General features: G+C 40.1%; 1 protein-coding gene across 1 annotated transcript in view; it reads right to left on the reverse strand.

The window, feature by feature from the left end:
• Nucleotides 1-7,434, reverse strand: part of ugcg (UDP-glucose ceramide glucosyltransferase) — a 64,379-nt gene extending 56,945 nt beyond the window's left edge. Inside the window, exon 1 of the mRNA XM_043716043.1 lies at nucleotides 7,367-7,434. Coding sequence (XP_043571978.1) covers nucleotides 7,367-7,419 — 53 coding nt within the window. The 5' untranslated portion in view covers nucleotides 7,420-7,434. The remainder of the gene's footprint in view (nucleotides 1-7,366) is intronic.
• Nucleotides 7,435-26,777: the final 19,343 nt, after the last annotated feature.

A 26,777-nucleotide genomic window follows, 5' to 3' on the forward strand; every position in this document is an offset into this window, starting at 1 on the left:
TCCATTATTTCTCCACCCTGGAGGTTCCCTGCCTCCATTCCTGATGAAGGGTTTTTGCCCAAAACGTTGATATTCCTGCTCCACGGATGCTGCCTGATCTGCTGTGCTTTTCCAGCACCACTCTAATCTACATTACCTTTGCCACATATGTTTCTGATTTTTTTAGATCATACTTTGCCTGATGCTGCAACTGCTCTTAGGGAACTTCCAACACAGTTTTCTGTCCCTTGTATTCCTTAGCTCTACCCAACCTGAATTTGTGGTTGCGGTCTTTCTTGGTGTAACACTGAGACCATTGCCAGGCTTGGAAACGGACAATGGAAAATTAAGCAATGTCATTCACTGAATATCAAGGGGAGATGGTTAGACTCCATCCTATAGGAGTTGGTCATAACTTAGCATTTGCGTCTTATGGATGCTTACCAATTCAAGTCTACATGGTGCCCAGGTCTTACTCTGTGTGCTCAAGTACCTGCTTTCCCTTACATATCTAAGTTATTGTCTCAAACTCTTCAGATAGTAGGAAATTCTGCATTCTAACCATTCTCTGGATAAAGAAATTTCTGAATTCCTTCTCGGATTTATTGGTGATTACCTTATATTTCGAGTTTTACCTTATGGTTCTAGTTTTAGACTTGCACATTAAAATTTTCCTTTGGTTACCCTATCTTTCTACCCTTATTCTTCTAAGCAATGGAGCTCACAGGTTTAGAGGGTTCTGTTAAAGAAGCCTTGGCAAGTTGCTGTTGTATATCCTGTGAATGGTATGCACTGTTGTCACTGAGCAGAAATGATGGAAGGGATGAATGCTTGATGTAGTGGATAGTAGTGCTGATTAACTGGACTGCTTTGTCATGGATGATATTGCGTTTCTGGAGTGTTGTGAGTGCTGCAGCCACCAAGGCAATAGTATTCCAACACAGTTCTGACTTTTTCAACTTATATAATATCACAGATGTTTCAAAACAGATCGTGATTCTGAGCAATGAGCACACTGTGCAAGCATCATCTTGTGCTAGAAGCCCAAGGGTAGAAGTTACTAAAATACTTAGAATGTATTTGCATAACTTTGTATTTTATTTGCTACAACTTAAGGTTACATGTTCTTTCCATAAATTCATTAGAAACTGACAATTATACTTAATGTCATTTGCAATTTATAATTATGCTATACGTCTCAAATCTCATCACTTGCCCAAATTTTGGCAACACTAGAAAGCCTAATATTACTGATTGGCATTTTTCAGCATGAGACAGTTACAATCCAGGTACAGATGATTTTCCTTGGATGTGGTAGAATGGTATTGTTTTAAACTGCCCAAAGACCTGTAGCTCCAGGATTCGCTAGCTAAGTCACCTGAAGACACACAACTCATAAAGCCTGCCAGACATCATTCTCGCTTTGTATGACCAATGATCATAACTCTTCACTAACTTTGACAGATTTCTTCAGGGCTGAAATCTTTTTCTTAAATTCGCTACAGGTCCTGTGGGTTCTATACAAAGCATTGGTCCTTTCTACAATTTCTTTTCATATGAATGTCATCAGTTGCTTCTGGGAACAGTGATTAACAATCTCAATCCATGTGTGTGTTCTTGCCTTCACTTCTTCCAGCAGTGAGTCCATTGACTGGTCAGTAAATTCTCAACACTCCATATAGGAAGGAGTTTTACATAAAATCCATATGTACAAGTTTTAAACAAATTGTATTAATGAGTTGGAACAAGGATATGAGAAAAGTTATTCAAAGTAAAGTACAAATTAGAGCCCTAAGAATCTGCCAGGTTCAATCATTCATTCAAAACATTCCTCTCAATGTCATTAAAGTCTGTGGAATTCTTGTCCCCAGACTGAAGACTGAATAAATTTAAGAGTGAGTTAGGTAGATTTTGATTGAGGGTGTCAAAGGTCATAGGCAGGAAAATGGCATTGAGGTCACAGCCAGATTGACATAATCATCAAATAGCGAAACAGTCTCTGGTGCCAAACAGCCTACTCCTGCTTCTTAGTCCTATGTCCCATGATCATTGAAAGTACATCTCTCTCTGAACAGCCATTCATTATTGCATGCATGCTATTAATATCCTGCTGCCATCAGAAAATAACATTGCACACACCAGTATCACCATACATAGCTATAAAAAGGTTTATGACTTATTTATGCATTTGTTCATTCAGCAATGACTAACTTATTGTGCTTTGGACTCTACTTTCTATTTCTGATTTTATAATCTAATTATCTAGTAAGGACAAGACAATGTATTGAATTAATTTTCTTTATCCAATGCATTTCAGTCTGAAACTCTATCATTCTAACTTTTAATTGTGTATCAGGTTATGTACTGTAACCTTATCTTAGAATGTGCATACGAATCTCTCAATTACATCAAGTTATGGATTTTGAACTCTTAGAATCTTGCAGCACAGGAGGCAATTCAGCCCATTGTGCTATTGAAAGAGCCATCCAACTAATCCCACTTTCCCCATAGAACGCCAATATTTTTTTTTCAAGTATTAATTCAATCTCCTTTTGAAAGTTCATATTAAATTGGTTTTCACTATTCTTTCAGGCAGTGCATTCCAGATCATAATTTTGTTTTTTTTCTGCATCTTCCCTTTGATTCTGTTTCCAATTACCTCAATACTTTGTTTTCTGGCTTATCCATGAGAAGTTTCTTTTTATTAAAAATCCATCAACATTTTGAAAATCTCTTTAAAATTACCTCTTCAATCATAGGACAACAATGCCTGCTTTATCAATTTGCAGTTTTAAAGAATTAAGAGTATTTTTAGCCCCTTTGGGAACTGAATGATGCAGTGATTTAGACACTGACCTTTAGGTTTTGAGTTAAATTGTGCATGGCCAAAGGTATATAACGTCCTCTGCCTGCTGGCTGGGAAAGTCCTATGTGAATCAAATTTTAGCCATCATGCCAGCAGTGAATGTTGACCTTGTGCACAAATTTACTAAATGGCAATCATACTTGAAGAGGCTATAATGTGCTGAGTGGAATGGAAGCACTGGTGCTAAGAATGAAACAGATCTATGTTGTTGGGGAAGTGTATAAGGAGCTTTACTTGGCATCTGTCACTGCTATACCTGGGCTTGATGCTAACACAGGAGGCCTGAAACATTTACAAGTGGTTAAAATCAGGTCCCATTCACTGCCACTTACATCCCTCATCTGGATAGGACAGTGGAAATCCAGTCCTATTGTTCTCAAAGTCATCACTGTAGCTAAAGATATAACAATATGCAAAATTCCCCAATTGACTAGCCTTTTCAGACTGAGTTGACAGAAAACATGATCCAGCATCTTTACTTAACAAGAATAACGTTTTATTGCAAATAAACAGATTCAAAATACAGGTAAACAATTATGAACCATCAGCATGCAAATCTACTAGTTAAAACATTAATCCACTTATAAAACTCCCCTTACACACACAAGCAGACAGACACAGGAAGAGACAAAAAAATTGGTCTTTTGAATGGAAGGAAAAATCAGGAAGGCAGTTCAACAATCCTGGTCCACAGGATTCACTGAGATGATCCTTTTGTCAGGGTTTGTTAGGCGATCTCTCTCTTTTCCAGATACTTTTACTTGCAAGCAGGATGCTTAGAGCGACTGGTTCACAATTTATAAAGTGATTAACATATTTTTTAAAAGCAACAGGTCACAGCAACTACTGAAGGGAAATAGTCTGGATTTCTTCAGTCTTTATGTGCTTTTTGCTGTAGAGATAACTTTAGCACCATTCCCTCAGGAGATCCGAAGGCTTTCACCTATCTTATTCATATTCACAAGCTATTCAGCTACGTCGGAGCTAATCATTGCTGGCAGATAGAAAGCATTTGTCGTCGACAATTGATTATCACTCCACAGACCTATAAGCTACTTGTTTCTGGGCAAATCTTACTTTGTACACACTTGCTGGATTTAGCTCTTTTGTAATTAAATCTTCCCTTCCTGCTTGAATAAACAACACTTCCAATGCGTGTCTGCAACCTGCTTTTAAAAAGTGCAGTAACCTTTTTCACAATCCTTGGTTTTTAAAACAATCCTTTCCCCATTTTAGTCCACAATCAAAAATACAGAAAAATACAGTTTTTCCAACTGTGTCGGCATGGGTTTCCTCCAACAGTCCAAAAATGTGCAGGTTAGGTGGATTGGTCATGCTAAATTGCTCTTAGTGTCCAGGGATGTACAGGCTATGTGAATTAGCCATAGGGAATGCAGAGTTATTGGGATAGGATAAGGGGGTTAGATCTGTGTGGGATACTCTTCCGAAGATCAGTTGGACTTGGTGGGCTGAAAGGCCTGTTTTCACACTGTAGGGATTCTCTGTTTCTATGAACAAGTATAAAATTTTAAAGTAAAATGTTTCTCATTTCACTTCAGTTTCTAATTTTTTTTTGCTTGTTTAAACTGTAGATGCTGATGATTTATTTTAGAAACTGGGTAGATGTGTAACTGTTGGATGGAGTTGCTTTCAACTTTTTATGTATGTATAATTTAGATAATAGTGAAGCAGCAGCTCATTCTATATCCCAGCACAATGAAGTCAATGGAAACAAACTGAAATTTTGCAAAATTTGATTCACTTGGCACCTTGATAAAATAAAGACTTGGATTTATGCAGCATCTCTCACACCCAAACATGTCCTAGAGTGTATACCAATTAAGTTATTTCGAAGTATAATCACTGACAAAATGTGGGGAAACTCAACAAACATTGTGTGCATAATATGCTCCTACAAGCAGTAATGTGATAACTACCATGCTAAATTGCCTGTAGTGTTAGGTGCGTTAGTCAGGGGTAAATGTAGGCGAATGGGTCTGGGTGGGTTGCTCTTCAGAGGGTCAGTGAGGACTTGTTGGGCTGAAGGGCCTGTTTCTATACTGTAGGGAATCTAATCTAATCAAACTAGAAGATCTGTTTCTGTGATTTGGTTGAGGGGGTAAATACTGATTAGGAAGTTGGGAAGATGTGGGGGGAAAAGATGCTTTCTCATGGGTTGAGTTCACCAGTGGAACCAAACTTCTAGAATGTCAAGCCGTTGATATCTGTTAAGATCAATAGGCACACAAGAAGTTTGTTGGATGTGGCCTTTGACTTCGTTGTATCAAGTAGACTAATTATAGGGCGGCACAGTGGCTAGCACTGCTGCCTCACAGTGTAGGGACCCAGGTTCAATTCCAGCCTTGGGTGACTGTCTGTGTGGAGTTTGCACATTCTCCCTGTGCCTGCATAGATTTCCTCCCACAATCCAAAGATGTGTAGATTTGGTGGATTGGTCATGCTAAGTTGCCCATAGTGTTCAGGGATGTGTAGGTTAGATACATTGGTCAGGGGTAAATAGACGGTAGGGGAATGGGTCTGGGTGGGTTAATTTTTGGACGGTTGGTGTGGACTTGTTGCACTGAAGTGCCTGTTTCCACATTGTAGGGATTCCATTTATATTTTGACTAGGAAATTGTTCTCAGATTTGGTGAATAGCATTTAACAGCCTGGTAATACTTAACTCGAATGGAAGGTCAGAATAACTACTTAGATTTAACATTAAGACGTTTCTTCAAACTTATTCTTTTGATCAAGCTTTTGATCATGTGTCGTATTCCCTAATATGGCTTGTTATCACATTTTGTAATGTTCCTGTAATGTGCTTTTGGTTGTTTTACTATATTAAAGGTGCTATACAAATGCAATGTCACTTTGTTCAATTTCAGGTTAACATGTTTAGTGCTGTGATTTACATGTCTGCTCTTTCTTTAATTATTGTTGAAATGAACTGAGTTGCTGTTAATTAGACAAACATTTCCAAAAATAACTTCCTGCTCCTCGCGGCCTCAAACAATGAATATCTTTGAGTTACATTAGAAATAATATCATCTCAACTGAAACCACCTAGAAACCAAATATACTTCCTACTTAACAAGCATAATTATTGAATGAGCGAATACATGATTTCCCCTTATGCAATTCATTGACAAGGAGGGGACTGCTTGAACATAGGTTATACCAAAACGTAATGATGACATCTTTATCATGCCTTATCAGGTATATTACACACTCATCTCTGAGTCAGAAGGCTTGAAGAAAAATTCACATTCCAGAGGCTTGAGCTCATTTTCAAAGATGACAGTCCAGTAACTCAGGGAGTCTTGTATCACCTTAGGAATGTAGGAATAGCAGTAGGCCACTCTGCCCATCGAGTCTGCAATCATGGCTGATGGAATATTTCAAATATGTTTTGCTCACCCCATTCCCATTGTGACTGGTAATCAGAAATCTATCAATCTCTATCTTAAACGTACTCAAAAACTGAAATTCCATTCCCTCTGTGGTAGAGAATTTTAAAGGTTCACAACCCTCTTGGTAAAAAAAATTCTTCTTATCTTGAACCTAAGTGGCATCACCCTTATTTTTAAATTGCATCTCCTGGTTTTCGGCTCACCAGCCAAGGATCTATCACTCCTATACCTTTAAATATTTTTTAGATTTCTATAAAATCATGTCTCATTCTTCGAAATTCTTGAAAATATAGGCCCGGTTTGCCCAATCTTTCTGCATGGGATAGTCCCTCTATCTGGGAATAAGTCTGTTGAACCTTCATTGTACAGCTTCTATGGCAATAATATCTTTCTTGAGATAAGGAATATAAAACTGCACACAGTACTCTAGGTGGGCTCCAACCAAACTCCTATATATTGAAGCAAACCTTCACTATATGTTTACTCAAATATTTTTCAATAAAGGCTAACATTCCATTAGCTTTCCAAATATCTTACTGCAACTGTATGTTAACCTTCAATAACTTACCTTGCATAGTCTCAAGAAATGTTGGTCTTGTGACCCTTCCCAGCTTGAACCTCTTAAAGACTTGAGAGGCACAGATAGGATGGAGATAGAGAAACCTCATCATTCTGCAGTGTGTACACTGTTGAGGGACCTGTACGTGGCTCCTCTGGCTAAGTGCCTCCTGGCACTGTCCTGTCTCCATAAGAGAGTGGGGTACCTGGACCATGACCAGTGCTCGCTTCCTCCTCTCCAATGGTTTTACTCTTGAGGACTAATCCTGGGCCCCTGAGGTTTCTGGTCTTGTTTCTCGACTGTAGCCACCAACCTGTCAATGGAGGCAGCCAAACAGTTGCTTCTGAGCGAGGAGTGCTATAGTATCTAGAATACCTGCCTGCCAATCTTGGTCATCTCTGAGTATTTCCATGAAGCCACTTATAATCGGGACACAGGGTCTTCTCCTGCCATGAGCTGAGCAGGTGTCTAGTTAGAGGCAGTGCTTAATGCAGCACACTACAGTCTAGCAAAGGTTAGTCTGAGCTACTACTAGTAAGTGGTACTTACTCAGTTGCTGGGACAGAGATGTCTTTGTATTCTTGTCCCAATCCTCTATGCATGGTGAGTATTCTTTCCTTGTGGGGGTTAAGAATTCTGCCATCCAGAATCCCCTCACTAGTTCACCTTCACTCCACCCTCTTGTAGTATGTCATCTCCTGTTATGACATAAAGGGGGCAAATATGTTAGACACAAGTGGATGGCATGACTATTAGTGCTGATGCATAAGGGGAAAGGTGTTAGTATGTTCAGAGGGAGTGAGGAGGCAGTGTGGAAAACCTATAATGTTCGTTGTGTGGGAGGATAATGGGATGTGGGAAGAGAGTGAGTGAAGCTGTTGCATGCAAAGGGGTGTCAGAGCAAAAGTCAGGTGGCGGTGAATGAAGGAGCAGAGGCAGTGTCAGTGTGAGACAGCAGAGAGCATAGTATGATACTTACCCTGGCAATAGGGAAAATGCCAATTATTTTCTTTCAGCACTGTTTCCTTCAACCCTGGAAGGGCACTGACCTAGCAGTGATCTCTGACCAGGCATCAATGGCATGATCTCCTCTGGGAAGAGGACAGCACTCAAGAACAAATCCTTCAACCAGGCCCTTCAGGTCCCTATGCCAGAACTCCTCCAGGTCTGGTTCAGGCTCTTGAAGATGGCACAGTCACAAGCTGATCTTATGGTGGATGTTGGTGAGTGGCAAGTTCTTTTGGGAGCAGCATGAGGTAAGATAGGATGGAAAAAAGATATGATACTTGCTGTTGGATCAGCAAAGGCAATTTAAGTGGTGACTTTGCAAAGACAGAGAGAAAAACTGCTTTACCCCTCAGTGAATTTCACTCCATCAAACTTGTAGTTTAAAAAAGTAAGTAATTTGCTTCTCTGCCATTTCTCTATTCCCCATTACACATTTTCCTGACTCTGCCTTTAATGGATCCACATTCGCTTTAGCTAAATGTTTCCTTTTGAGGATCGAAGTCTTTTCTGAAATCTAGAACTCCTTGTCTCCACCCAAAGACTATCTATGACATCAGTTGTATGGGTGGAACCAATGTAAGATAAATATTAGCCTCTTCAGAGCCATCACCTTATACAACAGATGGCGGGGCAGCGGTGTGGGGTTCATGTGAAATCCTATAGTGACCTTCCTGCTAACTATTCAGGCACGATGTCTACAATGGTCCTGCAAAACTTGGCTTCCACCCAGCCCTCCTTAATCCCCAAACACTAACAAAGTTTCAGCCCATAGTTGAACACCTACTCAAGCTGCAGGGAAGGTGGTGGCACAGTGGTAATGTCACTGAACTAGTAATCCAGAGCCCTATGTTTATGTTGTAGGAACTTCAGACTTAGAAGTAAAAACAAGCCTAATGGCGATGGTATAACCAGTATCAATTGATTGTTGTAAAATTCCATCTGGTTCACTAAAATCCTTTAAGGAAAGAAATTGGCCATCCTGATCTGGTTTGGCCTACATTTGACTGCACACATCAGTAATGTGGTTGACTCTTAACTGCTCTCTGGGCAATTAGGAATGGCTAATAAAAGCTGGCCTAGTCAGTGATGCCCATTTCCCAAAATATTTTTTTTTTAAGAAAAAGAACCAGCAGGGGCCACCACTCAGTTGTGCTACTGGTGTGTCTAAGTGGCCAGGTTCTGATAGGCATCAAAAAATGTGGTGCTAGAAAAGCACAGCTGGTTAGGCAGCATCTGAGGAGCAGGAGAGTTGACGTTTCAAAATAAGCTCTTCATCAGGAATAAGGGGCCCCCCGCATTCCTGATGAAGAGCTTATGCTTGAAACATCGACTCTCCTCCTCCTCGGATGCTGCCTGACTGGCTGTGTTTTTCCACTGCCACACTTTTTGACTTTGATCTCCAGCATCTGCAGTCCTCACTTTCTCCTAGGTTCTGTTAAGTGATGAGTTGAGGTGAGACCTCCTATCTGTGAGGAGTCGAAATTCAATATCCAGCCTATTAATGGCCATCAGGTTGATAAATGTCTATGTGGCAGCCTTTCTTTCAACATTTTTTTGGGGGCAGAGAAGAACAATGCCATCTAATATAATTTTTGATACACATTAATTTTATATATCTATTACATGATTCCTGTGATTAGCAGGGAGAGCCTCTACTTTCCTTGTGGCATTGTTTCTTCATGGTCATTAAAAATATTTCTAAAAATTCAAATCTATTTTTCTAGTCATGTTTTGCCATGATCTCTTCTAGACAGGGTTGGCCAGGTTGAAAAATGACTGCTGTTTCTCACTCAAAACTCCCAAATAAATATTGTAGTTAGATCTCAATTATATAATTGTAACAGAGCATGCATATGTTAACATTTTCCTCTTTTTAAATATACTAATCTAATTTCTTCAAAGTATGCCCTCTTCCTCAGTAATGGGCTTCAGCTCTCCAAGTCTACCATGGTAGCTATAATCCGTTACGAATTATTCAAGTGGCCCTCCACCAAACATTTTCTATGGCTATTCAATGACATGCTGTGAGAGATCCAAAATTGAGAACAGTAGTATGAATGAAATCCAACTGATGTCTTGTATTGCTGTAAAGAGACATGTCATTGATGTTTTTTGTCTTGCATGCATTAGAACACAATCACAAGAATATAAAATTTCATATTTATATTTCATGAGAAAGATGTGCTGTTTGGGTGGCAAGTTTGCCCTGACTGGTCAAGATGTTGCCACCAGGGAACCAAGATTTTGGAGCTGGTTGCATGGATGGAAAAGCCTACTCCTGTTCCTAATTCATATGTTTGTAAAATTTGGTTTGGTTGAAAAAGACTTAATACCTGCCAGAAACCTACTATTGCAAGAGGTAAGCCAGAGTGAATTCATTACATGAAACTTCCAACCTCAAGTGTTTCAGTGAACCAAAAGGAAAACACCAGGCCAACAATGTTTCCAGCAGAATGATAAACATGTTCTTGACAAACAGAACACAAATTGCTTAAAAAAACTCAGTAGATCCGGCAGAGTTTATGTTTTGGGTCTTTCAAAGGTTGTAATTGTACCAGTTTCTTTGACAGCTTATTGCATACATACACACGCAAGTTGTGTAAAAAGGTTGTCTCGTAGATCACTTTCAAATCTTTTGCCTCTCACTTTAAATCTATGCCCTCTAGTTTTGGACTCCCTTTCCCTGGGAAAAATCTTTGGCTGTTCCACGCCCATCATGACTTTATACTCTTCTTTAAAGTCACCCCTCAGCCTGCGACACTCCAGGGAAAATAGCCCTAGCTTTTCTTTATAGCTCAACCTTGGAAATATCCTTGTAAATCTTTTTTGAACCCTTTCAAGTTTAACATCTTTTGTCTAGCAGGGAGACCAGAATTAAACGCAGTATTCCAAAAGTGGCTTAACTTATGTACTGTACAGCCGCAACATTATATCCCAACTCCTATATTCAATCCACTGACCAATAAAGGTAAGTCTACCAAATGTCTTGTTCACTACCCTGTCTATCTGCAACTCCACTTTCAAGGATTCTGAAGAAGTCACTTGACCCAAAATGTTAACTTTGATTTCTCTCCACAGATGCTGCCAGACCTGCTAATTTTTTTCCAGCAATTCGTTTTCGTTTCCGATTTCCAGTGTCCACAGTTCTTTGCAATGTTTTGTTAAGCATATTAATGATTTCTTTGGGACTTTTCTAAAATCCTAAGCACATGCCAGTTCTTTTTCTCATGACCTTTCCTTCTGTATCATTTGTGAATGAATGAGTAGTTACTGTTATAGAGTCATAGAGATTTACAGCACAGAAACAGATCCTTCAGTCCAACTCATTCACGGCAACCAGATATCCTAAGCTAATCTAGTCCCATTTGCCAGCACTTGGCCCATATCCCTCTAAACCCTTCCTATTCATATACCCACCCATTCCAGATGCCTTTTAAATGTTGTAATTGTACCTGCCTCCACCACTTCCTCTGGTAGCTCATTCCATACACACACCACACTCTGTGTGAAAATGTTGCCCCTTAGGTCCCTTTAAAATTTTTATCCTCTCATCCTAAACCTATGCCCTCTAGTTCTGGACTCATTATATTTGGGTTTGAGAAATAATTCTTTATTCTATCTTTTTTTAAATTTACAAGAAAATCTGTCTTGTATCACTGCACTTCTTAAAACTTATTATAATGAGTTAAAAGGTGGAAAAAAAGAGGAATTATCCCACCATCTCCTATTAGTCCCTAATAGAATGGGAGTGAAGGGGTCAGACACTGAGAATGAAACTTTTGAGTGGGATGAAGTTAAATGATATTGTTTACTGAGAGATAACAGAGTGAGAAAATTCAAGTTACTACTATGATCAGAACAGGAACTAAAAGTAATAGGATGAACTCTGAAGGTGTAGGAAGATATAAGCACCAGAAAATCTACTTAACTAAAGTTAAACTACAAACATATTTAATAAATACTAGCTTAAATTACATTCAAGTTACTTAAATTAGATAATGTCTTACTACTTTATTCTCTTACTCATCACACTTCCACTGAGGGTCCCATCCCTGGGAGTACCCCTACAGTATCCATATTCTTTTCCTTCCAGTCTCCTCCTCCCCGGGTCCCACGGGCACCCATAAAGGTTCCCACGGCTATACCACGGGCCGGATTAATATTGCCGACATGTCAGTTTCAATATAATTTAAAAAGGGCCGCCACGTCCTATAAAACTGTTCTGTTTTGTGGTGTACCATATTTGTGAGGTAATCTTGGAGGAGATGCTCCATCACCAGCTTCTGCCACCCCATAAGACCTGGTGGTTTTTCTGATGTCCAATTTAGTAAAATGTTCTTCCTCACGCAATGGGCAAGGATATTACACAGTTTCTTCCCATGTTCTCCCAGAGAGGGCAAGTTTGGCAGCCCCAAAAGAAGAATTACTGGATCCATGTTAATTTCAGTCCCCAGAATGTCCTTTAACTCCCTTACTACAGCACTCCAATATCTTTGGATCTTGCAATATGACTAATAACAATGTGTGAGAGTATCTATATTAACTTTACATTTGGGACATTTTGGTGACGCTCCTCTCTTAAACTTAGCTAGCCTTTCTGGTGCCATATGAGCCCTGTGTAAGATCTTCAATTGCATAGCCTGTGCTCTGTTACATACTGAAATTTTCCTTACATTCCCCCAGATATCTTCCCATATCTCCGGTGAAATGTCCTGTCTTGGTTCCACGTCTTACAGAGTTCTTCCATATCCCCCAGAGCATGGCCTTTCTGTAAATGATATGAAGTACTAAGTGAAAGAGTACCGTACACCAAAGTACCCTTTTCTCCACATCTGATTTATAACATTGGGCCAGGAGTGTGGTCTTCCTCTGTATATAGTTTATATCTGGAAGTATCGGAAAAGGTCTTTATTGGATAATCCATATTTCTGACTTAACTGACTGAATGACATCAGGACCTCTCCCTCGAACAAATCTCCCAAACATAGAATTCTTTTGTTCTCTCATGTCTTAATGTCCATTGCCCCAGGTCCTACCAACGGGGTAAATGGCGAACTCTTAAACCAATTGCCCTCATCTTGCCTCATTATCCTCCAAGCTTTCACCGTATTCAAGATAATTGGACTATTGCATTGCTGGATTTCATCTTGTCTATAAATAATAAATTAATTAGAGGACAATTTCGGCTGTGAGGCTTCAATATCAAGTCATATCGATTCTGAATTCCCCCATACCCAGTCACCAACATATGTTAACAAAGCACTTATTTGATATTTCTTCAAATCCGGAAGATCGACTCCTCCCTCAGCTTGCAAAACCTGTAATTTAGTGAATTTAATTAGAGGATGTCTATGACACCAAATAATGGACCCTAGCCAACCATTAATCCTCCGTAATACTTGTCTAGATAACAGTAATGGGAGCATTCTCATGGAATATAGCAGTCGGGAAAGGATATTCATCTTAATCAGAGCTATTCGGCCCAACCATGACAATGGTAATCCCTCCCATCGCTGCAAATCCTGTTTTATCCTCGCTAGTAATTGTACAAAGTTAGACGTATACAGCAGTAGGAAGGAAGGGATAATAAAAATTCCCAAATACAGAAAATCTTTTGGTGACTACCTAAACAGGAATTGCATTTTATCCTTCAAGTTAGGCATCTCCACTAAGCTCCCTACCGGCATGGCTTCTGATTTTGTGAAATTGATCCTATAACCCGAAAAATTACCATATGACTTAATTGTTTGGATCAGACCTTGTAAATATGCCTTAGTAGTCTCCCAAAGTATTGCCGAATTACTAGCCGTACCTGAATTAATATCCCAAAAGGTCATGAATTCCCTTATAACATATTCAATAAATTTACTATCCCCTAACAAAAATGAATCCATGTGCCAGTGACGTGTATTTGCTCCACCGCTCTTGACTTTAATATCTAAGTATACTGGCGCATGATCCGAAACAGCTTTATTCATTATTTCACACACAGACATTCTGTCCAGACCATCAGATGGCATAAAAAACATATCAATTCGCGTATGACATTTGTGTGGGTTGGAATAGAACGTGAAATCTCTTCAGTTAGGGTGGAATACCTCCACACATCCACTAATCTCAACTCATCACATATGTCCATCAACTGTTTAGACTGTGCTGGCGTACCTGCCAGGCCCTTTGGCACCCTGTCAAACTCTGGATCTATAAGGCGGTTAAAATCTCCTCCAATAATCATACAACAAACCCCAAGATTCATTAATTTAGCCACTGCATTGATCAGAAATTTAAGAGGGTGTGCCGGGGGACAATATACATTCAGAACACCGTGTTCTTCTCCACGTATTAGGGCTTTCAAAATAATAAACCTTCCATGATCATCCTTAATCTGCTCCTTTGCTTGGAAGGGGAGGTTCCTTCTGATCAGTATAGCTACCCCATTACTCTTAGAACTGAAGGATGAGAAAAACACCTTATCATAACCCCCTGCTGTAGTTTCAAACGTTCCTTGTCAGGTGCATCTCTTGCAGCAGGGCAATATCCACCCTTTCCGTCCTGAGGCTCGACAAGACTTTCTTTCTTTTAACAGGGGAATGACTCCCTTTTATATTCCAGGTGCACCATCTGAACAAATCACTAGCCATGGTCATCTCGGACAGCCCGCGGTTTCCCAGGAGGAAGGAACTTATCTGAAGCGTGACGAGTTACAAAGATACTAACTCTATAAAATTTAAGAACTATTCCTGTAGAAACAACTACATCTAAGAAAATAAACACTACATTTAACTGAAACAAATATCCAAATAATCCCCCATTCGCTCGGGATCTACCCCCTGCCCATAGGGGGCACCCTACCCAATCCCTATTACCATCTTAATTCCCTCTGGCTGAGGGAGTTAAGACTTGTTATTTACTTTCTGAAACAGTGGCTACCCATTCGCCCCCACACATCTTAGTCACAAATATAGTCACACCAAATGCAAAATCAAAGAGATAGCATTAAAAAAATCCTAGATACAACCTGGCTGACGGATTTATAAAATAGTTCCCACTTAACAAATTTACAACAAAACCAAATATGTACAACTAATAATCACAAACAAAGAGGAAGAGGGAGAGGGGGAAAGGGAAATAGAAAGGGGGGTAATTAAAAAAGCCCCAAACCAATGTTCACAATAATGACCCCTCCCCTCCGATCCCAACCCAACTCAGGTCCTTCAATTCAGAGATTTCACAAAGTCCTTCGCCTTTTCAGAGGAGTCAAAGTTATATACCGTTCCCACATGGGTGAGATGTAAAACGGCTGGATACCTCATGGAGTATTGGATGTTTAAGTTCCTTAATTCTTTTTTAACATCATCAAATGTTCTTCTTCTCTTGACCAGGGCTCCTGAAAAATCTTGAAAAAAAATTATCTTTGAACCTTTATATTAAAACTTGTGAATTCTTTCCCAATCTTCTTACTGCTTCCACTATTAACTGTTTTTCTTTTTGAAACAGAAGCTGCACTAGGACCACACGGGGGCGCTGTTTCAGCCTGGACCTGTCTGCTCAACACCAACCAGATCCGACTCCAACTCTAGCTGCAGAAACTTCGGGGGCCATCCCTGCAGGAAGCCAGCAAGATCTTCGCCTTCTTCACGCTCCAGGAGGGCCACAATCCATAAGTTTTTTCTTCTATTTTTATTTTCTATATTATCGACTTGATCCTGAAGGAAATGAATCTGGTCTTCCAGCGTTTGGGTCCTTCCTTCTGAGACCTCAGCCAGGGTCTCCGATGCTGCAGTCCTTTCCTTCACTGCCTCCAATCTTCATTCCAAGATCTGCACTTCCTGCTCATGTTTTTTAACATGGCAGAAAGTGGCTCTACTGTTGCTTGAATCCACTCTCGGAGTTTAGCTTCGTCTGGAGGCTCACTGAAGATGTTACCTAGTATGGTGACGAATCGTCTGAAAATGAACCTTCCTGCACAGCGAGCAAACGTACATCCGGAGGATATAAAATCTTTGTGAATTGGGTGAGGATATCATGAGCAAATCATACTTGAAAATGTTTCAGTTTATTCAGTGCACCAATGCCCATCATATATTGACTAAATGTTGCAACTTCATTGATATAAGTGCAAGATTTGACGACCAATAAGAGTTGTTTTCGTAAGTAACTATTTTGCTCTGCTTGTTTTTTTTTCATTGGAAATGAGTATAACTGGTTAGGCCAGCATTTATTGCTCATTCCTAATTATCGTGAAGAAGGTAGTGGTGGTAAGCTATCTTCTTGAGCTGCTGCAGCCCTCGGTGTATAGGAATGTCCACAGAGCTGTTAGGAAGGGAGATTGAAGATATTTAATGCAATGACAGTGAAGCATTAGCAAAATACTTCAAAGTCCAGATGATGAGTAGTTTGGAGTAGAACTTGCAGACAGTTGTGTTCATATATATCTGCTTCCTTGTCCTTTTTGGTGATAGAGGTTGCAGAGTTGGAAGGTGCTATCAGAGGAGCCTTGGTAAGTGACTACACTACATCTTCTGGATAGCATACACTGCTGTTACAGTGCGTTGATAATGAAGGCAACAAATGTTGAAAGTAGTGGGTGGGGTGAAAATCTAACAGCTGCTTTAACATGGATGATGTCAACTTCTTCAGTGTTGTTAGAGATGCACAGATTCAGGCCAGCGGACAGAATTCAATTACAATCCTGACTTATGACTTGTAGGTAGTGGATTGGTATTGGAGATACTGGAGGTGAAGTTGGTTGCTGGAAAATTTCTAGCCTCTCACCTGTTCTTGTAGCCATAAAATTTAGATGAGTGATCCAGTTCAGTTTCTGATCAATGGTAACCCCTAGGATGTTGATAATGGAGGATTCAGTGATGTAATTTCACTGAGCGTCAAAGGTTGATGGTTTGATTTTCATTTGATTTGGTCATTACTTGGTAGTTGTGCGATGCAGACATTACTTGCAACTTATCAGTTCAAGCCTGAATGTTGGCCAGGACTTGTGGTATACTAATATGAACTGCTTCAATATCTGAGAAGTCATGAATGTTACTGAACATTGTGTAATCATCAATAACATCCCCTTCCTGACCCTTATGATGGAAAGGAGGTCATTGATGCTGCAGCTGAATATGATTGGGGCTAGGACACGATTCAGAGGGAATCCTGCAATATGTCTTGGGACTGAGCTGATTGATCTGCAATAACTGTGACCAACTTCCTTTGTGCTTTTTGTTTTATTATTTAAGCCTGTATCAATAATTTCATTATTATTATTTACACTGTTACCTCATTCCATTATTCATACATACAGACTGCTGTGTTATACTCGCATGCCGGGGAGAACGATGGCAGTGTATTGAGGTGCAAAATGCAGAGAATCTTCTACCCTTTGCCATTCGCACTATCAAAATTCATAAGACGGAGTTGTTAGCTTTACAATGCAGTAGTGGATACCCACGAATCAGAAGGCAAATTACCAAGCATAAATATTTGGTTTAGGAAAGAATGCTGGGGATGCCCAACATCAGAAATGGTTTACTTTGTACAGGTGCTACCTTTAAAGAACATATACTTTTTTAAAAGGACTTCTGAGTTCCATCCATCAGTTTGGCATCACAATGAATCCTAAGCCAAACCTTTCTAAGAATCGTCAAGAAGCAACCTGTTGGAAATCCTTGGCTCCAGTCCCATTTTAACCCTCATCTCCTAATCTTGTCCATGGCAGGCACCATGGAACCACGAAAGTAAGGCCAGCAGTTGGTGTCTGGATCCTAGCCTAATTAGCAGCACTTTCATTGCAAACTTGCCAGAGTTAGTCTGTGTCAAAAGACTCTCAAAGTTTTTACTGAATTGGTGTTATGCTTACACAAGACATACAGCATCAGATGCTTCATTATAGAATTAACTCTGCAAATTTGCTTCTTACAAATGATGGCACAGTTCCTTTGTAAATTAATGTTAATATCATACCTTTTCTGTTTTAGAAATCACAAGTATCAAATGAAAGTGTAGTTTCTACTGTTACTTCTTTCCTTATTCAACTTCCTGAACGCCAACCCAAAAGGAGTAATTAGTAAAAATGGTACAAAACTGAAAGAAGCTGAGTCACAATTTTAGACCAACAACTGTAGACTTTATGTAATCTAAATTTTGTCAAACCCTGCTTTCTGGATAGATTTGATTCTCCAGTTTCTGTCTCCTTTGCAAGGATTCAAGCACCACACCAAACTGCAAGCAGTGCCAAAGGTAGTCTTTTTTCTCAATTTAGGATTCCCAGTCAGCATGGCTGACAAGATCTTAGTGTCCAATCCATTTCACATTACTCTGTTCTTCCCCTCTGCTGAAAACCCAATAAAGGTTTCATTGTCTGCAGCCTTCACATCAACAGCATTCATATAGATCACAACATTCGCCAGCAACCACCAAACACATCTTCCCCTTCCCACCCTTTTTCAGTTGTCTATGGAGCCTATTCGTTTCACGATAACTATTTCCACTTCTCATTCATTCCTCATAAACACAGAACATGACAGCGGAGTAGAGGCCCTTCGACCCTCAATGTTGCGCCGACCTGTGAAACCAATCTGAAGCCCATCTAACCTACACTATTCCTTTCTTGTCCATATGCCTATGCAATGACCATTTAAATGCCCTTAAAGTTGCCGAGTCTATTACTGTTGCAGGCAATATGTTCCATGCTCCTACTACTCTCTGAGTAAAGAAACTACCTCTGACATCTGTCCTATATCTATCACCCCCTCAACTTAAAGCTATGCCCCCTCGTGCTTGCCATTGCCATCCTAGGAAAAAGACTCTCACTGTTCAACCTATCTAATCATCTTAAATGTCTCAATTAAGTTACCTCTCAAGTCCCTCAGCATTTCCTCATAAGACCTACCCTTGTAACCAGGCAATACTCTAGTAAATCTCCTCTGAACCCTTTCCAAAGCTTTCACATCCTTATGCGGTCACAATAATGTGGTGACCAGAACTGTATGCAATACTTCAGAGTTTTGTACAGCTGCAGCATGACCTCATGGTTCCAAACCTCAATCCCTCTGTATTTGAATTCTGTATTTGCCGCAATATGATCTGTTCTACATTGGGGAGGTAAATACCCACAGACTAGGTGACTGTTTTGCAAAACACCTCTATTTAGTTCCCATGTACAATTACAAGCTTCTGATTGCTTGTCACATTAATTCTCTGTCTTACTCATACCTTTTTGTTCGTGGCTTGTTAGAGATTCTGCGAAGTTCAATACAAGTTCGAAGAACAGCTCCTTATCTTTTGTCTTGATACTCTACAGTTTTCTGGACACAACAGTGAGCTCAAAAACATTAGATCATAACCTCTGTCTCTATCTTCGAACAGGAGCTGGCTATTCAGCTCTTTTGAACCTAATTCACCATTCAGTTAGGCAATGACTGATCTGTGGCCTAAATCCATATGCCTGATTTTGGCCCATAACTCTTAATAACTTTGCTCAGCAAAACAAAACTATTGCAGATTGTAAATGAACATGTATTCTATGTCCCTTCACTTCTTTATCCCTTCCAGTTGATTTCAGATGGTTCATATACAGCAATTCATTTTTGGCCACTATTTTTGCTTCTTCACTGTTACGTTTTTTGGCTTCCAATTAAACCTGTTGGACTATAACCTGGTGTTGTGTGATTTTTAACTTTGTACACCCCAGTCCAACACCAGCATCTCCAAATCATGACTTTTTGGCGATTGCATTACAATTTCTTTTGTTATTTAATGTCCTCAGACCTGCTCCTTAGTTCCTCTCTCCTCCTCCTCGAAACTTTTACATCTCTGCATCTGTTCAGTCCTGATGAAAGCTAATCTATCTGAAGCGTTATGCTGCCTGACTTGATGGGTGTGTTAAAAGCTACTATTACGTTCTTGTACTAAGTATAGAATTCAGCAGATATGACATCGACTTTCTGTGAAGAATAATAGTTAATGCCAGCAAGGGGCAAGGACCAAAGTTGAAAGAATGGATCACAATCTGGTTTCGAACTTCCGGTTCCGGTGCTTAGAACGCGCGCCTGATTTTAAAATAACGGTCAAACACGCGCGACAAAGGACAGAAGGGTTGCTATGGGAACGGCGGAGAAGCGCCTCAAACCGTGTATAGGTAGCGGTCTCCAGCAGTTTTTGTGGGCCCTACTCTCCCAATGAAAACAAATAAGGAGGCATAAAATCACCTGTATATGGTAGGAATATGCACATAGTGAGCGGTCAGAGCGAATTCAAGAACTTCGATTATAATTTAAGTTTAAGGTAGTTTATGTGCTTTGGGGGAGAGGAAACAACTCTTCGCCAGGCAAATGCAACGATCGTAGTTTTGAGCACCACAAAAGTTGAAACATTTGACTCGACCGTCCTCAATGGAAAAATTGATCGGATTTTTGCTCGGAATCGTCACACTTTGCCTCAAGATATAAACTTTTCGTTCTGCAAAATTCACTGTTACCTGTAGCTCTGCTTTCCAAACAAAAATCCGATTGATGTCAAATATATGATTGATTTAGTCATAGAGATATACAGCACTGAAACAGACCCGTCCATGCTGATTTAATATCCTAAATTAATCCAATCCCATTTACCTGCACTTGACCCATACCCCTCTAAACACTTCCTATTCATATACCCATCCAGATGCTTTTTAAATGTTGTAATTCCAGCCTCCACCACTTCATCTGGTCCATACACAGACCACCCTCTGCATGAAAATGTGGCCCCTTTTAAATTGTTCTCCTCTCACCCCAAACCTATGCCCTCTACATTTTGGACTCCCCTACCCGAAGGAAAAGACCTTGTCTATTTACCCTATTCATGCCCTTCCTGATTTTATAAATTTTAGAAGGTCATCCCTCAGTCTCCAAAGCTCTAGGGAAAACAGCCCCAGCCTATTCAACCTCTCCTTAAAGCTCAAATCTTCCAAGCCTGACAGCATCTTTGTAAATCTTTTCTGAACCCTTTCAAATTCCACAAGGTTCTCATGGTAGACGGTTTGGCAAGGTTAGATCACATGGAATACAGGGAAAACTAGCCATTTGAATACAGAACTGGCTGGAAGATAGAGGACAGAGGGAGGTGGTGGAGGGTTGATTTTCACACTGGAGGTCCATGACCAGTGGAATGCCACAGGGATCGGTGCTGGGTCCCCTGCTTTTCGTCATTTATATAAATGCTTTGGATGTGAACATTGGAGGTATAGTTAGTAAGTTTGCAAATGACACCAAAATTGGAGGTGTAGTGGACAGCGAAGAAGCTTAGCTCAGAGTACAACTGGATATTGATCAGATGGGCCAATGGGTGGCATTTGGAGTTTAATTTAGATAAATGTGAGGTGCTTCATTTTGGAAAGACAAATCAGGGCAGGACGTATACACTTAATGGTAAGGTTCTGAACAAAGAGGTCTTGGAGTGCAGGTTCATAGTTCCTTGAAAATGGAGTCGCAGGTAGATAGGGTAGTGAAGAAGGCATTTGATATAGAACATTGCAGCGCAGTACATGCCCTTCAGCCCTTGATGTTGTGCCGAACTGTGGTCAGAGCATTGAGTATAGGAGTTGGGAGGTCATGTTGCAGCTGTACATCTTTTATTACAGAGAAGCATGTTTTACCCTACCCCTATGGCTCTATTCCCCTTAGACTCTGGGGTCATACACATCTCAATTGTTTGTACCGAAATCGTCACAGTAGTGAAGAAGGCATTTGATATAGAACATAGAACATTGCAGCGCAGTACATGCCCTTCAGCCCTTGATGTTGTGCCGAACTGTGGTCAGAGCATTGAGTATAGGAGTTGGGAGGTCATGTTGCATCTGTACAGGACATTGGTTAGGCCACTTTTGGAATATCGTGTGCAATCCTGGTCTCCCTCCTATCCTATCGGAAGGATGTTGTAAAACTTGAAAGGGTTCAGAAAAGATTTACAAGGTTGGAGGCTTTGAGCTATAGGGAAAGGCTGAAAAGGCTGGGGCTGTTTTCCCTGGCGTGTCGGAGGCTGAGGGATGACCTTATACATGTTTATAAAATCATGAGGGGCATGGATAGCATAAGTAGACAAGGTATTTTCCCTTGGTCAGGGGAGTCCAGAACTAGAGGGCATTGGTTTAAGGTGAGAGGGGAAAGATTTAAAAGGGACCTAAGGGGTAACTTTTTCACGCAGCTGGTAGTGCCTGTGTGGAGTGAACTGCCAGGGAAAGTGTTGGAGGCTGATACAATTACAACATTTAATAGGCATCTGGATGGGTATATGAATAGGAAGAATTTAGAGGGATATGGGCCAATTGCTGGCAAATGGGATTGGATTAATTTAGGATGCCTGGTTGGCATGGACGAGTCGGACCGAAGAGTCTGTTTCCGTGCTGTATGACTCTACTCAGTAACAGGCTGTCAGCCTCTGGTTTACATTACTTTTGATGCAGAGAGAGAGGCAGAGAGTTTGTGATATTGCGGCGCACTGAATAGTTACTGTGTAGGACTGTGCTACATCAATATTAGACTTGGAACATGTGTCAACAGTTTAAACAAATACACTGCATGTGCTTCAAGTAAGTGGTGTAATATGAACGTCAAACAGGAGTAGTCCTTTGGTAGGTAGAAGAATGGACTGTAGTTAATCGGGAGCACTGTCACGGTCAATCAAGGGGCTTCTCCAAATAAACTACAGAGTTTGGTCACATTCAGTCAGGCAGTTTTTCCTGTAAGTTCTGGGGATCTGGATGTGTGAAGTCCAGGGAATGAGTCATAGTCAGTCCTGCAGGTCATATGGATGTGGTCTGTTCGTTATAGTTGGTATGCTATTGAAACATTAGTCTGGGGTATAGGACAATTTTTCCTGTATGAGACAAATGGAAGGATTGAGTATGATGGAAGTGGATGGGAGACAGTTAGTGGTGATGCATGAACAGGAGAGGGGTTGAAGTGTTCTCAATGAGTGAGAAATACAAAGGGTGATGGAAAAGTTAGTAGTTTTGGAGGATGAAATGGGTGGGAATCGTTGGATGGAATACTGAGTTGTGGTCTTTGAGCCTTGAGCTGTATGTGCAGTCACAGATTAGAGTGATTGTTGGCCCTGTGAGAGTGAGTTAGCAGAGAGAAGATGATGGAACTTATCCTTGTGGAACACAGAAGATCATTACCCTTCATTCAAATTGCTGTATATTCCTTTTCACCCATGATGCAGCACTGACATGGACTGCAGTCTGACCAGGTTGGCTGTGTTCAGTGGTGGTCTCCTGTGTCAGCATGAGAAATTACAATCTCCTCTCTACTATCCCCTCCACAAAAAACTACAGGTTGTTGACTGCAAAGTGAAGGGTCAGTTTTCCTTCAGACCATATATTTGAGAGTAACAGTTGACCACCATGATGTGAAGGACAGTTTCTGAAGTGATTTGCAGACCAGCAAATTGTGGAAAAACCAGAGGAGGCCATAACATGGGATAAGATAGATATACACTTAAGAGAAAAATAAGTTAATATTAGTCAGTTAACATAGCTTTTCAAGAGAAACCTGAGTTAACATTTCAGGTCTTGTGACTCTTCTTCAGAACTAGGTTCTGTTAACACTGCTTTCTCTGCACAGATGCTGCCAGACTTGCTGAGTGTTTTCAGCAATTTCCATTTTTGTTTTTGAGTTCCAGCATCCACAGTCTTTGATTTTTCTTTGCTTATGGCTTTTCAATGGCAGGTCAGTCTGAGGTGATAATGATGTGGATAGGGTTGAAATTCTATGGATATAGTCATAGTAATCATTTTGGACAGCATGGAAGCAGACCCTTTGGACCAACTCAACCAATATCGACCAAATTTCCCACTAAAGTAATCCCATTTGCCTGCATTTGGCCCATATCCTTCTAAATGTTTCCTATTCATGGATCTGTCCAAATGTATTTTAAATGTTATACCTGGATCTGGATCTAACACTTTATATCCCTCTGTGTGAAAATGATGTCCTCAGGTCCCTTTTTAGATCTTTCGTGTCTCACTTTAAAAGTTATGCTGTCTAGTTTTGAATTCCCCAATCCTAGGGATAAGACCTTTGCTATTCGCCTTCTCTGTGTCCCTCATGATTTTACAAACCTCCATTAAGGTCAGCCCTCAACCTCCTATGCTCCAGTGAAAAACGTTTCAACTTATCCAGCCTCTCCTTATAATTCAAACCCTTCAATCCTGGTAACATCCTTGTAAGTCTTTTTTACACCCTCTCCAATTTAATAATATCTATCCTATAACAAGGTGATCAGAACTGTACACAGAACTCCAAAAGTGGCCTCACCAACATCCTACACAACATCCTGTGACATCCCAATTCCTAAACTAAATGGTTTGAGCAATGAGGGCAACTGTGCCAAACACCCTCTCTAGTGATATTATATGTTTGGACTTTCAGAAAGCATTTGATATGGTGTCGCATGGCACATTTGGTTAGCAAATGAGAAATGTTAGGGATTGATAGGTCGTTGGTGGCATGAATTAGAAGTTGGTTAAAAGATAGGCAACAGTGGTTAGGTATAGCTGGGCATTTCTCAGACAGGAGACAAGTTGAAAGTGGTGTTCCTCAGGTATCGGTGTTGGGATCTGTGCTTTTTCTGATTTATATAAATAATTTGGAGATGGGCAAAGTTTCTCAATTAGCAAATAATACTAAGCTAAGGAAAATTGTGAATTGTGATGATGATGCTGAACAACTTCAGAGGGACATTGAAAAGTTGGCCAATTGGGCAGACACCTGGAGGATGAATTTCAGTGCAGATGAATACGAGGTAATGCATTTTGGTAAAAGAAACATAGAGACAATTTAGGCTCAGTGGGTGAGTATAGAGGCAGAGTGACCTTGGAGTTCAAGTGAACCTCTGCAGATGGTCAGGCAAGTTGAAACAGTTGTTCAGTTGTTAAGAAGGGTTGTTGGATCCATGGTTTATAAATAGAGAGATAGAGACCACATTTGGAGTATTATGTTCTTATATTTAAGGAAAGATGTTAAAGCCCTGGATAGAAGATTTACTAGAATGATCCCAGCAGTGAGGGATTTTAGATACAAGGGAAGATTAGAGAAATTGGGCTTATTCTTCTTGAGGCAGAGACAATTAAGAGGTGCCTTTACTGGTGTGTTCAAAATTGTGAACAATTTTGACAGGATATTCTGTTTCCACTAGTTGATAAGTCAGTAACTAGGGGTCCCAATTTCAAAATTGTCAGCAAGAGGCATAGGAGTGCGATGAAGAGAAACGTCTTCACTCAGAATTGCTGGGATTTGGAATGTACTGCCTGAGAGAATAGTGGAGGTGTATTCTGTAGGAGGTTTTCAGAGAGAGCTGGACATATGTTTAATGAATTTAGAGGGTTACTGAGATGGAGTTGGAGTTTGCAACTAGCTGAGTAGTTCTTTTGGGATGGTAAAAACAAGGACTGCTGGAAACCAGAGTCTAGATTAGAGTGGTGCTGGAAAAGCACAGCAGGTCTATTCCTGATGAAGGGCTTTTGCCCGAAACGTCGATTTTCCTGCTCTTCGGATGCTGCCTGACCTGCTATGCTTTTCCAGCACCACTCTAATCTAGTTCTTTTGGGAGTCAGTACAGGCACAATGAGCCGAATGGCCTCCTTCTGTGCTGTAACATTTTATGATTCAATACTACAGTTTGTTTATCAACAGACATTAATTGTATTTCACCAGGGTTAACACAATTAAATGTTCTTCTTTTTATCTGTAATGCAGAAATATATGGCGAATATATGAGGCAACTTTGATTGAAGTATCATGATGTATACAGCTGTTAAATATCAGGCCATAGACTATCTTCATGAGGTAAAGCATGTGGATATTTCTGTTCTGTATTTAAGATATAAACATGTTATAAAGTATTGGTACACTCAAACCTTTAATCTGTTCTTAAAAAAATGAATTGACTGTCTTTAGTGCTAAGTTTTGTTAGGTGAGCTGATTAAGTTATGAAATCAACTGATTGATTTATTGTTGTCACATCTACCAAGGTAGTATTGTTTTGCATACTATATAGGTAGATTATTCCATATAAAGTGCATCAGGGTAGCAGAACAGAGTGCAGAATACATTGCTACAGCCACAGAGAAGGGCAGAGAGAGAGAGAGTGACCAGAATTGACCTTGCAGAGGTCCATTCAAAGCCTGAGAACATCAGGGTCTTTGAATCTATTCATTCATGTTTTCAAACTGTTATACCTTCCACCCAGTGGAAGAGGATGCAAGAGAATATGACCGGAGTGGGACGGGTCTTTGATTATGTTGGTGAGCAACTGTGAGGAAATCATGTCAAAATTGGTTTGATCCATTTTACTGAGGGATTGTTTACATAACTTAATTAAAACAGGTGTAAAACTAAATCATACACTAAGACTATATTTGTTTCAGATTTTTCCTGTCTAGAAAATTCCTGTACTCTGTTGTTGATCTCTGAAAGCTGAAGTCTTTATTGGAGGTTGTCACTACTCTCACTGTCACAAATAGGTTGTTCTGCTATAATGCATGTTTCGTTAACACAAATATGCTACAACATGATTGACAAATTGGGGACACTGTTTCTAATGCGCGAAGTTTTCAAGTGTGTCTCAGTTATAACGCAATTCTGGTCCCATTAGTTTAAATGGTGCTGCTATTACACGATTTTCTTATAACATGGGATTGCACAAGAACAGAACTACTGCATTATCGCAGAACTGACTGTACACTGCTTCTATATGGCATCAGTATTGCCCAGTGATACTTCATCTGTAGCAAGCTGACTTGGAGAAGGCATGGAGTACAGTTGACTAGATGAGATCATGCTTAGCGGTTGTGATTACTTGTTTGCCTTCTAATGTTTAGTATAGTCTAACAAATGAAAAGTGTGATAAAAATGCTATATGTGTGTTACCTGTGAATATGGTGAGATGTTATGAAATGATGAAATCAAAA

Source organism: Chiloscyllium plagiosum, chromosome 2, assembly GCF_004010195.1.
Source record: "Chiloscyllium plagiosum isolate BGI_BamShark_2017 chromosome 2, ASM401019v2, whole genome shotgun sequence".
Classification (NCBI taxonomy): Eukaryota; Metazoa; Chordata; class Chondrichthyes; order Orectolobiformes; family Hemiscylliidae; genus Chiloscyllium; species Chiloscyllium plagiosum.